Source organism: Lagenorhynchus albirostris, chromosome 3, assembly GCF_949774975.1.
Source record: "Lagenorhynchus albirostris chromosome 3, mLagAlb1.1, whole genome shotgun sequence".
In the NCBI taxonomy this organism is placed as follows: domain Eukaryota; kingdom Metazoa; phylum Chordata; class Mammalia; order Artiodactyla; family Delphinidae; genus Lagenorhynchus; species Lagenorhynchus albirostris.
In genome coordinates, this window is record NC_083097.1 from 63617168 (window position 1) to 63632809 (window position 15642).

A 15642-nucleotide genomic window follows, 5' to 3' on the forward strand; every position below is an offset into this window, starting at 1 on the left:
AAATTTTAGGTAGTATACTGATCAGGACCCTCCTCTTCAAATGATCATTTTGGCAAACCTTTTGTCAGTTCTTTATGGGAAACTTAATACTAATACATGTAAGGATTGAGAATGATATCCACGGATATTTTAAATTAGAATTACATGGAATTTATAGATTAGTTGGGAACGAAGTGTAATTTTGCAATATTTATAATATTGAGTCTTCCAGGCTAGGAACATAGTATGTTATTCTTCGTAGTAAGCATTGTGTCTTGCTCTTGGGCAAAGTTCATCCTCAGTCTTTTTTTTTTTTTCCAAAAATGTTATGGCTTTTCCTCCACATTTACTCTTCCAGAGGAGTTTTATTAATTATTTTGTAAAGCTCCAGAAAATTAAAACTACAACAAAAAGTTGATTTCTTCTTAGTAAAGTTTTGTGGTTTTCTTAATATAGGTTTTGTTTTTCTTATTTAAGTTTCTGGTAAGGGAAAATGACATTACTATAGTCTATATTAGTGATAATTAAAATATTTACATATAAAACAGAATATGTACATTAAATTCTTATTTCATTATGTTCTGTGTCTTAGCTCTGTATGTCTAACTGTGCAGTGTTTTGCATGTAGTAGACACTTAATACATGCTGGTGGAATTTCAGTTTGGGAGAGAACATGCTGAGACTAGATATTATTGGATGGCGAACCATTGTTAAACAGCCTGATGTCAGCTTACTAAATTGAGAAAGAATAAGAAGCTTCCTCCTAAACGTAAACTGGAAATTAGTGTTTAACCCAACCTCCACAGACACCAGATTTCTTAAGAAATAAGAATACTTTCTGGAAAAGGAGAGGAGACATGCGTGGATTAGTTCAAGGTTACCTCCCACTCCACCCATGAAGAGCAGAGCCCCACGGGGACTTGGCTGCTGCTGTGGGACTTGCAGTCAAACAAGCTTTAGAGTAACAGATACAAGTTGTTTGCTACTAAAAATGGGGGAATTTTGTAGGAAGTACAGCTGGCCAGATCTCAGAATTGTGGTTTTTAACACGGCATTGATACCATTCAAGGCAGAAAGCATTTGAGACAGAGAAATGACAGCATCTAAACTAGAGTCTGTAAGGTCTAGCATTAGAGTTTATCAATCCACTAAAATCTAGGGCCTCCATTTCAGGGGCATAAGAGTGAGAAAAAAAGCAGTTTATTACATGGGAGCAGAGTGAAAGAGGGGCTGGTTTCCTCTGGTTTTAGTGAACAGTATCCTTGCTCACTAATAAATATGACCCTATAAATAATGAAGTTATCAGTTTCTGCTCTTAAAGTAGGAGGCCCAAAAGGAGTGAGGTGAAGAGTGGTAGAAGCATAGGCAGAAGGACTCCAATCCATTAAGAAGAAAAATGGAAAGGTGAGGAGAGGTGCTGAATGTTCTCGCTTCCAGTATCCGTCTCCCAGATTCTTAGCCTCCCATCGCTGTATTCACTAAAAGCTAATTTTCTTAGAAATGAACATAGGCCTTAAAGGTTCGGAAGACATTCAGAATTATAAGTAGCGTAGCTTTCCAATAAAGTTTGTGTGTGTGTTTTTAATCAGTAAAAATTATGTAGCCTGATTAAAATCTTATTGTTTCAAGATATATGTGTCCGTTAGAAAAGATGTAGGGAAGTAAAAAGACTGAAGCTGCTTTTTAGTTTAAAAGTAACTAAAATATAGTTGTCTCTTGTTTCCAGGAAAGGTGTTTACAATAAAGGAAAAAATGAAGTTTATAAAAGCTTTTTATAAAAGCTTTAAGGAAATGTTATAATTTTACACTTGGCAATCATTTTTAGAAATGTGTTTATGTGTCCAGACTCACACAAGTATGCATGAAGGAAAAGAAGCCCTTTTCTCCAAGGTCATGAGCCGGTATTAGAGACATGGGGCCTGAGTGCACTTTGGGTATTTTCATAAACTTGAATTTGCAGGTTATGAGTGTATTTAATTTTTAAATCTTATTTATACATTCTCTGATGAGTGAATGTTTGTGTCTTTTCATAAATTGTTTTTATACTGAGTGATCCTAATACAGAGTTTTGAAACCTCTGTCTACATGTAGTGTCATTATTCATACATTTATAGACCCTTTTAGGTACCTTCATGAATAGTAAGTATAAATCAACATTTTAAGATATGGCACATGTTAGCTTTCCCCTCTAGTGCTATCTGCTCTGTGATTTTGTTTAATTCAGGCATTATGGTATTATACTTTTATTATGAATTTGACAATATTAAAGCCAGCAGTCTAAAAGAACTTTTTACTTTTACTTTAGGAATATATCTCATTGACAACAAATTGTTTTTAGTCTGGCAGCTGTAGAGCCATCCATGATGCTCTTGGAAAATGTGAAGAGGCATCTGAAGCGTCCAGTGTGGATTAATGCTGATATTCTTCCTGGTCCAAATGGAAATAGCAGAGTAGTGGATGCAAAACCTTTTATAGACACTGTGACATCCTTCTTTCCAGATGTGACATTTTCCCTAGGTTGGACAACAGGATGGCATCCTGAGAAAGTCAATGAAGGTGATAATTTTCTAAATGTATTCCTTTTTGGTCAAATTAAAATATACTCAAATATAAAAATAATACCTTTAATACAAAACCAAAAACACATTCTGCAAAATCTAAGAGCCTAACGGAGAGAAAGGTCTGGCCCTAAAGGTGTGTGTATGACTCTTCCTTCTGTTATTTCAGATAGATACTCATTCATAGGTGACATTCTGTCACCAAGCTTCCATGGAAAATGTTTATTTGCAAGGTCTAGAATAGCCAAAGCTGCCTCTTTACATACACAAACGAATCCTGAATTGGTCTCTTTGAACTTGTATTCTATACTCTTTTCTTCTTTCCTTTTACTTTGGAGCAAACTCCCTATGTCAGACGAAAGATAGAGAAGTGGTAATTAAAACTTTTCAAGTAATGTGAGGCCAGAAGTCAGTGGGTGTACAGTTGAACAGCACAAATTCTGTTCCCTAGACATTAGAAGGAGCTCCAAATGTAGGCTGCTGGAACCTTGGTGCCCTTAAGCTCTCTTTGGCTAGACAGGGGGTATGTGAGGCCATGAGACTCTCCTCTAGGCTTCTTTCCCTTTATGTACTCTTACAGATGGACCTGATATTCAGCTTCTTTCTCCTGGCTGAAACTTATTACGCTATTTGGATTCATCTTTCTATTTATTCATACATTCCTAGGTAGTGATTTTCCAGTAAACAGCCATTAAGCAAACAGATGCTCTGGGACAACTGAACACATGGTAAAAATAATTAACCAAGAAGTTATTTAGAGCCAGTGGAGATGTTAGCCTTTATCTTGTGTTCAGGGCATTCTTTTTACTTATTTGCTACTATTGTTTTTAGATGTAAACTTTTAAAATCTAACATGAGATTAGAGTAACTGGTGAGTAGTGACATTTAGTTTATAACCCTCTGGACCAACAACTGATATGATTGAGAAAAAAATAATATGCTTTAAATTTGTTCTATTTTAATTTTCTAATCATTTTAATTTTTATTAGTTTCAGTAAAGAATATAGCATATAATTCAGAGTGTTTAAAGAAGGTAAACTAGAAACAATTTAATAGCCTCCATACTGATTCTAATCTTTTAGTCACGGTTTAGTCTAACTCTGGCTTTAATCTCAGGCTTGAGCCGAGTTAAACCATATCTGGGTCTTTTGTTTGTGTTGAATGTTTCCAGGCTGCTTTTCCCCCACTGGCCTCTGGTCGTTACCAACATGTGTTTTATCCTCCCTTACTTCTTCTGCTACAAAATTTAGAAAAGAGAGTTTATAAGTTTTTAAGTAATGTAAGTATAGCTTCTGTTAGCAACCCCTTTTTCTAATTAAAAAGATATAATTTTCCAGATTTTAAAGGAAAGCAGACCTTTCCCTTCTTTCATGAGGCATTTAGCTGCTAAACTAATGTATTCACATAGGCTTTTTGTAAATTGTTCCTTTACTGACCAGTACTTTTTACAACCTATGGATAGTTTTGATAGAGTGTAGGGGCTATTTTTAAAATATAGATTTTTTTCTGAAGCTGTTTATAAACAGGCAGATATGTTTTCCACAATGTCTAAACATGATTTAAAACATAAAACACATATATAAAAGTCAATTTTAACACTATTTCTATTTTAGATAAAATGTGTAAGTAATTTGGACTAGACCCCCACCCCCCCCAAAAATTGAAGTTAATTATTACTTAAACAGCTAGTAAATACTCTTTCTTTCTCTCGGAAAAGAAAACTTAACAACAAGCAGAAGATATAAGTTTATCGAGAATATTAATGATGCAGAGCCTTAGAATCTTTAAAGTAAATATAATGTCAGAATTTCCTTTTTTGTACTTGAGAGATTAATAAATTTCTTTCTAATGTTTTAATTTTTTGTTTATTGCTCTAGGTCACTTGTGACATTACCTAGATTTAATTTTTTATCTACATTTTCCACTCAAAATTTTTTCTTGCATTAAGTGGTATTTTAATTTCTCTGAATCCAAATGGAAATGTTTATGAATTACCTATGAATTTACCTATTCATATGTAATTGAGTTTTTTACTTAATTGACTTGTAGGACTTTGGTTAGAAAAGTTAAATATCTTTCTTTTCATTTCAGGTTACAGTTGGATAATGGTGAAAGAGATGGAATATATATGTAATGAACTAAATCAGCTTGTAACATTTCCTGTCAGAGCAGCATTAGTCAGGCAGTCTTGTTCTCAGTTACTTTGGCTGTTAAAGCAATCAAACAGGTACGTGTAAGTTTTACAATATAGTGTGTGCATGTGAGTGTGTATGAGAGACAGAAAGAAGATGAAAACTGATTATGTAAAGACAACGTGTGTGAGAGAAAGAGACAGAGAATGAACACTGATTCTGTAAGTGCTCGGACTTCCTCACTGGAACGACGATCCTTGATGAACCTCAACATCATGTCTTTCACCTCTGTTCCTCACAAAAGCTTTTGCACATAGTAGGTGCCCAGTAAATGTTTGTCATTTTTTTTCATTATGTTATACATTCACAAAAAGTTATAAGTGGGTAAAATAATTTCCCTTTGAATTCTGTCATAATTCCAGAAGTCTTTCCCATATAAAAATTTTATTTATTTATTATTTTTTTAATTTTTTATTTATTTATTTTTTTGGCCACACGGCTTGTGGGATCTTAGTTCCCTGACCAGGAATTGAACCTGGACCCTCAGCAGTGAAAGCACCAAGCCCTTACCACTGGACCTCCAGGGAATTCCCAAAATGTTATTATTTTTAATATGTAATAAAAATTGGTTGGACCATATATTAAATATTATAAAGCTACAGATATTGAAATAGTTTTGATACTGTCTTTTCAGTAGACTAGTCAATAGAACAGCAGGGAATGTCCAGAAATAAACCCAACTCTATCATGGAACTTAGAACAGGAAAAATCTGGTATTTCAGATCATTGGAGCAAAAGTTCAATAACTTGTGTTGGGACAACAGGCCAACATTGTAGGAAAAACAAAGTTAACATCTTTCCTTAATCCTTCCTCCAAAATAAATTCCAGATGAATTAAAGACTTGAACAACAAACATTAAATGCATAAAAAAACCACAAGTGATGATTCTTTTTTTATATAGTTTCAGAATGGAGAAGGCCCTTCTTAGTAAGGCACAAAACTCAGAAGCTATAAAAGGAAAGTTTGATACATTTGAATACATAAAAATAGGTTCTGGTAAAACCATCCTCAACACATATGTCAAATAGTTGTAAAGAATTCTAACAAATAAAGAATGATCACAAATCATCCAGAAAAAGACCCTGTCTGATAATTCACTATATTGTAGAGAGTAAGGAGGCATATACTCAAACATTAAAGAAGTATCCACATTCCTTTGGGTATTGAGTTTTTACTAAATGCTTTTTTCAGTTTCTATGAAAATAACTATTTTCTCCCTTTATCTATTAATAAAATAAATTTTATTAATATCTTATATATTGAACCATCCACACATTTACAGAATAAACCCCACTTGATCAGAATTTATCATTCTTTTAATGTACTGCTGAATTTTACTGCTAACATTTTAGTTAGGATTTCAGCATTTGAAAGTGAGATTGGTCTGTTTTAGGTATCAATATCATGGATATTTCAGTTTCTTTCTCAGTTTTAGGTATCAATATCATGGATATTTCATTAAAAAACTAGGGACCTTGCTTTCTTTTTACATTTTCGGGGATGTTAAAAGTAACATTCAAATGAGGCCTGTACCTGAGTTTTCATAAACTCAACATTGAAACCATTTAAACCTGGTGCTTTGGGGAAAGCTTAACTTATACAGTCTTTTCTATTTCTTACATGGTAAATGGTTGATTTTCTGTATGGTAGCCAATTTTGATATATTGTATTTTCCTAAAAAATTGTTTATCTCACCCAAGTTTTAAGATTTATTTACACACAGATGATTAAAATAGTTTTCTTTTGGTTTCTTCTGTGTCTCTAAAATAATTTCCTTATTTTGTTTATCTGAGTTTTCTCCCTTGTGTCTTGATTAAACTAGAAAATGATTTATTTCTCTTTTTTTTGAAAATGAACTCTTGGATTATGTATTTTTCTGGTTTATGATTTACTAATTTCTGCTTTTTATCTTTTAAAATTCTTTTTGTGTAGTTTCTTCTAATTTGTTGAGTTAGATGCTTATTTTCATTTTTAATATTTATTAATATATTTATTAACATAAATATTTAAGACTATACTTTTTTCTCTGACCACTGCTGTAGCTGTATCTTATTGTTTCTTATGAGTAGGTTTTCATCACTGTTAATTTATAAATATTCTGCAATTGTGGTTTTGTTCTCCTTTGTCTCAAAAGTTGTTTTAAGAGAAAATTTTTTAGGCACTGAGATAGTAGAATTATTTTATTTTAGATTGGTTAATAGTTTTCTAGGTTTATTGTATAGTAATCGGATAATGTCTATATTATTTCTACTTCATAGACTTTATTAAGGTTTTATTAATGGTTTGATATATGGATATTTGTATGAGTTCATGTATTTTATGAGGATATAGTTTGGCTGTTATAACAGAAACCTAAATTAACAATAGCTTAAACTTAAGTTTGTTTCTGTCTCATATAACTGGAAAAGCATAAATAGGCCAGGGCAGATTTGATGCCTTCACAGTGTCGGGGACCCAAAATCCTTCTGTCTTGGTACTTGTTTTCCTTAGGATATTGACCTCATCTATATGGTCAGATTGATTACTTCCATGTCTGAGTTTCAGTTGGTAGGATTGAGGGAAAAAAAGGCTCAGGGCCTGTCCCTGTTCTTCAAGGGCAGTGGACACACTCATTGGCTTTAACTTAGTCGTATGCCTATACCTAGCTGCAGGGGAAGCTGGGACATGTAGCTATTATTCTGTACAGTCTTTTGCCTAGTTAGAATTCAGGGGATTGCTAAAAGACAGAAAGGAGACTGGATATTAGAATAAAACTACTGTGACAGGTTAATAACATACATTATTAGTTACATTATTTAAGTCTTTCATGTCTTACTCTTTGCTTTTAAAAATATTTTTAATGTAATTCTTTGAATAAGTAATATAATCACAAGGTTTAAAAACCAATGAACAGAGTTTACTGTGAAAAGCCTTTCTCCCATTCACCCAGTCCTGCCCAGCCTCACTAAGCACAATTGTCAGTTTCTTGTTCAACCACATTAGTAGTTTCTTTATGCATATAAAAGTGAATACAAGTATAGATTCTTATTTTCCCCTCCTTTTTAAAACAAAAGGTATCATATTATATACCTTGCTTCTGTTCTGTTCTTTGCTTTTTTTTTTTTTTAACTTAGCAATACATCTTGGAGCTTTTTTCAAGGTTCCTCATTTTCCTTTTCTAGGTGCACTGTATTTATGTATATACTATAATTTATCTAACCAGCCTCCCTATTGATGAACATAAAGGATGTTTTTAATCTTTGGTATTACAAACAATGCTATAATGAATAACCTTATGAGTGTGCCATTTTGCATGTGTGCAAATATTTGGCATCTTTAATTTTTTGGCTACTTGCTCTCTTATGGACTAAGAGAGTTAAAGTCTCCAACTATTAAAGTGTTTTTGTCTGCTTCCTCTTCTGCCTTTATAATTTTTGCTTATTAAATGCTCATGATATGTTATTTGGGGCATATTCATATAGGTTTTATTATCTTCATGAAGAATTATACCTTATTATTAAAAGTTCTCCTTCTTGGTCTTGTTTAATGATATTTTTAACCTAAATTCACATTGTCCTTTTGTTTGGCTTGAATAACTTTGCTTTATCTTTTCTTTGAAAAATAAATTTATAAAGTTTTATTTTTCATTGACTGTTTTAAGGCTGATTTATTGTCATTAAAAAATAATTTTAAACATACAGAAAAGTTGGATAAAACTACTACATCTCCTTTACCCAGATTCCCAAATTGTTTAACCATTCTCTCTCCCTCCATCCCTCTCTCTCCCCCCACCTCTCTTTCTCTCTTTTTTTCTATGTTTTTTTCCTATCATGATGCCTCATATCCTTAAGTACTGCAGTGTACACTTCCCCACACAAAGATGCACTCCCGTATTACTAGTATGCAACCTTCCAACCAGGAAATCAGCATTCAGGCAACACTGCCATGCAGTCTGCAGACCCCATTCAAATTTATCAACCATTCCAGCAATCCTTCTTATTTTCTTGTGGTCCAAGAAACTCTCCAGGAACATGCATTGCATTTAGTTTGCATCAGTCTCCTTCAAAATAGTTAGTTCCTCAGTTTTTCCCTTCCTCTCGTACACATGACAGTCTTCAAGACTACAGGCCTTTTATTATGAAAAATGTCCACAGTCTCGATCAGTTCAATATTTCCTCATGACAGACCTCAGGTCTTACATTCTTGGCAAGCTCATCACGTACTTGTCCCAGTTCTCAAATCAGTCACTTCTTCAAGGATCCCTGCTTGATTATAGCAGCAGGTGGTATTTAGAAAGCAAAATCTGGGATTTTAGTATAATCATTGCTCCTAGGGTGTCAGTGCTTCCAGGACCTCTTAATGGACAGAGCTGGAAAATATATGTGTATGTATATGTGTAGTTATGGTCTGTGTATGTATATATGTATGTATATAAAAACACACCTATATAGACTTACATACATAAACATTTCTGTGTGTGTGTGTGTGTGTGTGTGTGTGTGTGTGTTTAACCAACCCATGAGTTCATACTGATATTTCCAATTTCAACCCAACCCCTGAGGGTTCTTTCTAGCCTTCTTTCTTTCCATGTTGTTAAATTCCTTATCAGATGCCTAGATACCTAGCTCTCATTAATCTAATCTAACAGTCTTTCTTTTAAAAAGAAGAGTTTAACTTATTTACATTTATTTATAACACAGATATGTTTGGTCTTGTTTCTGTCATTTAAAAGAAAAACTAGCACATTTGCTATTTCTGTAGCTTTAAAAAGCATTTCACTGTAGCTATTTTCTTTCTTTTGTATTTTTAATTCTGAATATTTGGTAAGTTAGTTTTTTTTTCCTATTGGTTATTTCTTACTGCTACTTTATAAAATATGCTTAATTTACTTCTTTACAAGTGCCCGTTAACTTCCATGAGCAATAATAAAATTAGTGTATTTCTTCACCCCCTTCTCACCTAATTTGAGTTGACTGTACTCTCTTAATGTCCCACTTTGTACTTCATATTGAATGATAGATTGGCTGGCTGTAAAATTCTTGGCTCACAATGCCTTTTGAATTTTGAGGGCATTGCCCTTCTCCTTTCTTTTTTTTTTAATATAAATTTATTTATTTTTTTGGCTACATTGGGTCTTTGTGGCTGTGCGTGGGCTTTCTCTAGTTGCAGCGAGCGGGGGCTACTCTTTGTTGTGGTGCTTGGGCTTCTCATTGCCTTGTGGTTTCTCTTGTTGTGAAGCACGGGCTCTAGGTGTGCAAGCTTCAGTAGTTGTGGCACGCAGGCTCAGTAGTTGTAGCACACGAGCTCAGTAGTTGTGGCTCGCGGGCTCTAGAGTGTAGACTCAGTAGTTGTGGCGCACTGGCTTAGTTGCTCCACAGCATGTGGGATCTTCCCAGACCAGGGCTCAAACCCATGTGCCCTGTATTGGCAGGTGGATTCTTAACCACTGCACCACCAAGGAAGCCTGCTCTTCTGCTTTCTTTTTATTTATTTATTTATTTTTGGCTGCATTGGGTCTTCATTGCTGTGTGCAGGCTTTCTCTAGTTGTGGCGAGTGGGGGCTACCGTTCATTGCGGTGCGTGGGCTTCTCATTGCGGTGGCTTGTCTTGTTGCAGAGCATGGGGTCTAGGCAGCGGGCTTCAGTAGTTGTGGCTCGCGGGCTCTAGAGCTCAGGCTCAGTAGTTGTGGCGCACGGGCTTAGTTGCTCCATGGCATGTGGGATCTTCCCGGACCAGGGCTTGAACCCGTGTCCCCTGAATTGGCAGGCATATTCTTAACCACTGCGCCACCAGGGAAGCCCCTCTTCTGCTTTCTAATGTGAGTGTTGATGTGGCAAAGTGTGAAGCCAGCCTGATTATTTGTTTGCCCTTATAAGCTACTTGATTTTGGAGGGTGGAAATGGGGGAAACTGAATGTAGAAAGAGTTCTTTATCTTTGAGGCCTAGTAATTTTACTAGAATATGTCTCAGTATGGACCATTCTATACCAGTTTTTTCAGCAATATGGAGTTTTTTTCAATATATAGATTTAAATGCTCTTCTTTTCTGTAATATTTCTCTGAATTGTATTTTTAAATATTGTTCTGTTGCCTTTGTACCACTATGTTTTCTCTTTCAGAAACTCCAGTTATGAATATGTAGATCACCTTTGCCTGTCTTTGGTATCTATTGTTTTCTCTTTAGTCTTTCTTTCCTTTTTATTTGTTTGCATTTTATTTTACTGTATTTTATAATTTGTCTTCTCTGACCCTTACAATATTTTCAACAATGTCTGTTCTCTCTAGTCTAGTATACCTTCAGATTTCACCATATTTCTGTAATAGTATTAATTTTCCACTTCTTTCCTAAGATCTGCCAATTAATATTTTATCATCTCTTTTCTGTTGTCTTGAAACTTCTTCCATGAATTTGTATATCTGCTTTGTGCTCTTCAAAAAGGCAACTGCATCATTTAAAAAATGTGTGGGTTATGGCTTTCATCTGTTTTGTGGCTTTCTTTTTTTTAAGTAGTTTTATATCTGTTTCAGCTATCTGATAGTTTTTTCTAATGATGAGGTTTTTATTTCTCCATCTGCCATGTGTTTTTTCTTATATTTTCTTGTACTCTCTTATATAAAATCTCTGCCAAATTTATTTTGATTATCTGCTTTAAAGAAAGTGAGGTGTTTTTTAGACCAGCTACTTGCCTAAAGTTCATAGTGGAGAGGGATCAGGACTATGCTCTTTATGACCCAGAGAGTCTTACGTGTGACTTGTTTAGCCTTTAACTTCTCCCCAGTCAATGGAGATAAGCAGTTGTGGTGTCTCTAGGTAAGATCTTTCACGTGTCTCTTAAATTTAAACTTTTGGGTTTTCACAGGAACAGTCTGATTCCTACAACTATGGCTTTCCTGTTCTATTTCTTTGTCTCCACTGCTTTTTGAGACCAAATCTAATCCAGGAAAGCTCCCACTCGTAGTTCAAGGACACCATTCCCACTGTGCGAAGTGTTTTGGTGGGATATGCCTCTCATCCAGAAGAGTCTCTTATAGGCCTTCTCTGTAATCTGCATACATGAGCAAACTCTCTCCACCTCCTTAACATGTGGCCTTAATTTCTGTTGCTGTTAGAAACTTTCTCACCTGTTTTGTAATTTGCACTTTCAGCTCTCATTGAAGATGGGGTTTCTATTTTCATTCTTTTGTTCTTTTTGTTACTTTAAGTTGATTCTAGGAGAAAAAGGAGGCAGTGCTGACTTTAGGCTGCCATGTTCAAATAGGATGATCCTGCCATCCCATTTCTTTCATTACTTACTGCCTCAGTTTCCTCACCTTCCACTTCTGTGTAGTCAGTTACTCTCCTGAAATTTCTCATTTGAAGATCATACTTTGTTCAAGCCAAATTCTTAACCTCTGCAACATTTGAGTACTGCTGGTCTCCCTTTTCAGTTTGAAACTCCCATGTCCTTTGGCTCCATGGCATTGCACTAAGTGGATTCTTCTACTTCTCTGTCTAGTTTGTTGTTGTTGTTGTTGTTGTTGTTTTTGGGGGGGTCCTGTTTTTGTTATTGTTGATTTGTTTTGGAACTCTGTCCCTAATTTTGGGTTTCTCTTAACTTCATCTCTTTCAGAGTCTTTTATTAAATATGAAAGGTAAACAACAAAGCTTTTTAAAAAAATTTTATTGAAGTATAGTTGATTTACAATGTGTTCATTTCTACTGTACAGCAAAGTGATTCATTTATACATATATATAGATATATACACATATATACATTCTTTTTCATATTCTTTTCCATTATGGTTTATCACAGGAGATTGAATATAGTTCCCTGTGCTGTACAGTAGGACCTTGTTGTTTATCCATTGTGTATATAATAGTTTGCATCTGCTAATCCCAAACTCCCAATCCATCCCTCTTCCAGGCTCCCTCCCCCTTAGCAACTGCCAAGTCTGTTCTTTATATCAGTGAGTCTGTTTCTATTTCATAGGTAAGTTCATTATAAATTCTGTACTAGAGCCCTTTTGATTTACAAAAATCTTCCACAACTCTGTGCCTAACCTGTTCATGTTCTTCATGGTGTCTTTTGATGGAAGGAATTTCTGAATTTTAATGTGTTCAAATTACTCGAACATATCCTTCATGGCTAGTGATTTTTGTGTCTTGTTTAAGAATTTTTTCCCATCCCCAATGTTATGAAAATTTATCTAGTAATATATTACATTAAAGCTTTGTTGTTTACCATTAATAAAGGAAATTGAAGATGATTCAAAGAAATGGAAAGATATCGCATGCTCTTGGATTAGAAGGATTAACATTATTAAAATGGCTATACTACCCAAAGCAATCTACAGATTTAATGCAATTCCTATCAAATTACCCATGGCATTTTTCACAGAACTAGAACAATTAAAAGACCCAGAATTGCCAAAGCAATCCTTAGAAAAAAGAACAAAGCAGGAGGCATAACACTCCCAGGCTTCAGACAATACTACAAAGCTACAGTAGTCAAAATAGTGTGGTATTAGCACAAAAACAGACATACAGATCAATGGGACAGAATAGAGAGCCCAGAAATAAACCCACACGCCTACGGTCAGTTAATCCTCGACAAAGGAAGCAAGAATATACAATAGGGAAAATACAGTCTCTTCAGCAAGCGGTGTTGGGAAAGTTGGACAGCCACATGCAAGCAATGAAGTTAGAATACACCCTCACACCATACACAAAAATAAACTCAAAATGGCTTAAAGACTTAAATATAAAACGTAACACCATAAATCTCCTAGAAGAGAACACAGGCAAAACATTCAACATCATTCAGAGTTTATTCTGTTATTGAATGACATTTGGATTATTTCATGGTTTTGGCTATTGCAAAGATTGCTGCTGTGAACATTCATATATATAAATGTGAACACACACACACACACACACACACACATCCTGGTACAAATGTGCCTGCATTTATAAAGGCTATATCAGAAAGGAATTTCTAGAAATAGGATTTCTAGGTCATAGGGTATTCATACTTTCAGCTTTAGTAGATACTGCTAAACTGTTTCCCAAAGAAAATGCATAAACTAGCTACCTGTTTTAAGTTGGATAAATGTCACAAACAATGTTCAGCAAAAGAAGCAAGACCAAAAAAATTATATCCTGTATGATTCCATTTATATGAAATTCATTAACAGGCAAAAGTTAAACTGTATTGTCTAGGATGGATATACAGGTGGTAAATAAAGCAAGAAGATGGCAACCCAAAAGACAAGGTTGTGAGGACTCTGGGGGAAAGGCGAGGTTGTTATGGGGCAGTGATATACAGGTGTCTCCTGAGGTGCTGGCAGTGTTTTTTCTTGATTTGTGTTTTGTTACACTGAAGTTCATTTTATAATAATTTGTTAAAACATTTATATTTTATGCATCTTTTCCTATACATGTTACATCACAATGAAAAGAGCTTTAAAAGTGAAACCTGAGAATTGATTTGAATTAATGCATTTAAAATACCCTTAGTCAATTTTATTTTTCCTACTTTTAGTTTAAATACAGTAGCGGGAGGATTAAAAGAGGCAAAATAACACTGGAAATAAAGTGAATAACTTCTTTTAACCTAAATTCATATCTGTCTTTTTATAACGTTTGATACCATGGTGCTCAATAAAGTAATAAAAATGCCATTTTAGCAAAAATATAAGTTTTTAAAGTAATTCTCATTTTTTTTTTCTGTGTTCCCTACTGTAGCTTAAAATTCTTTTTGGTTTGTCACATAATACTACTATGGAACAAAATCCAAAGTACTTTCCTTTGTTACATTTCCAGAATGGTGTCATCATCCTTAAGGACAGTAATGTGTCAGTATAACAAGAATATATACATTGTTTAGACTGTTTCTTATCATTAGCAGAAGAACTGCTTTGGAGATTTTCCCTGGATTCTGACAAGTTTATGAGGAAAATAAATATGAAAATACTTAACAGCTTCGCATTTCTCTAAACTCTACTAAGAGTAATGTAATAGTAATGTCACAGGAGAAATGAAAATATACGATTTAATTAACATTACAATTCTGAGCATATTCGTATATCCATAATAAATCTTCATATATTATTATTGTTTTTTAACTCCAGAAATACATCTAGGTTTATTCTGTTTGGCATTCTTAGTGACATCTCTTGGCATTCTTGTATCTCATACAGAAAACCCCCGGAAGGGATAGCGGGGCCACTTATAAGTGAATATGAATGTTGGGAACGTCAGTGACATTTGTGTCTCTTCACTGTCCCTTCCAGTCGTGCTTTCGACTGTGGCCTGGCTACTGAAGAAACCAGGTTAGAGCTGTGGTTTTTGTGTAGGGAACAGATTCCTTGATCAGCAACACAATCTCCTCAGTTCTTTTGTCCAAAATTGGGCCCATTTCCAGTGCTACCAGTCTGGGTTTCTAAAGCCATTTAACATTAATTCAGATACAGCGGGACCTAATTTAGGCAACAGCAGTGTGAATTTTATTCTCTCTGGTCCCTTTGATGTTGATGAAGGAATGAAACAGGAAAATATAGTTCCACCAGTGCAAATTAATTTTTTCTTCTGTGTGAATTTGGGTTAGAGACAAATGAGAGTAACTGTTTTTAGGGTTATTGGAATTCTTCATCACTGTTTCTTTCTCTTTTAACTATATAATTCTGTTTTATTTTAATGCAGGTACAGCCTGACTGTTTGGACTGGAAAAAACGATAGCTATTCCACTGAAGATTTACTTTTTATTAGAGGCCATTTTGACAAAAAAAGAGTTTTCTATGACATCTTGGAACCACAAAACCATGAATTTAAACAAGCCATTGGAATCAAAATTAATCTCTAAGATGAAAATTCTGCTAAATTATTTCATGTTTTGGTTTCATAATCCTTCTTTGCTTTGGTCTGAATTGGTTACCATATAAATTATGATGATTGA

At 34.4% G+C, this 15642-nt stretch overlaps 1 protein-coding gene across 2 annotated transcripts in view; it reads left to right on the forward strand.

Moving 5' to 3' along the window:
• Nucleotides 1-15642, forward strand: part of FAM151B (family with sequence similarity 151 member B) — a 33037-nt gene extending 17395 nt beyond the window's left edge. Inside the window, exons 5-8 of one of the 2 annotated variants that reach the window (XR_009539513.1) lie at nucleotides 2318-2535; nucleotides 4629-4764; nucleotides 14888-15019; nucleotides 15390-15526. Coding sequence is in view for 1 of the 2 variants with exons in the window: in XM_060143211.1 (XP_059999194.1) it covers nucleotides 2318-2535; nucleotides 4629-4764; nucleotides 15390-15549 (514 nt within the window). In the remaining variant the exon portion in view is untranslated. Of the gene's footprint in view, nucleotides 1-2317; nucleotides 2536-4628; nucleotides 4765-14887; nucleotides 15020-15389 lie in introns of both variants that reach the window. The other variant, XM_060143211.1, reaches the window with a different exon arrangement.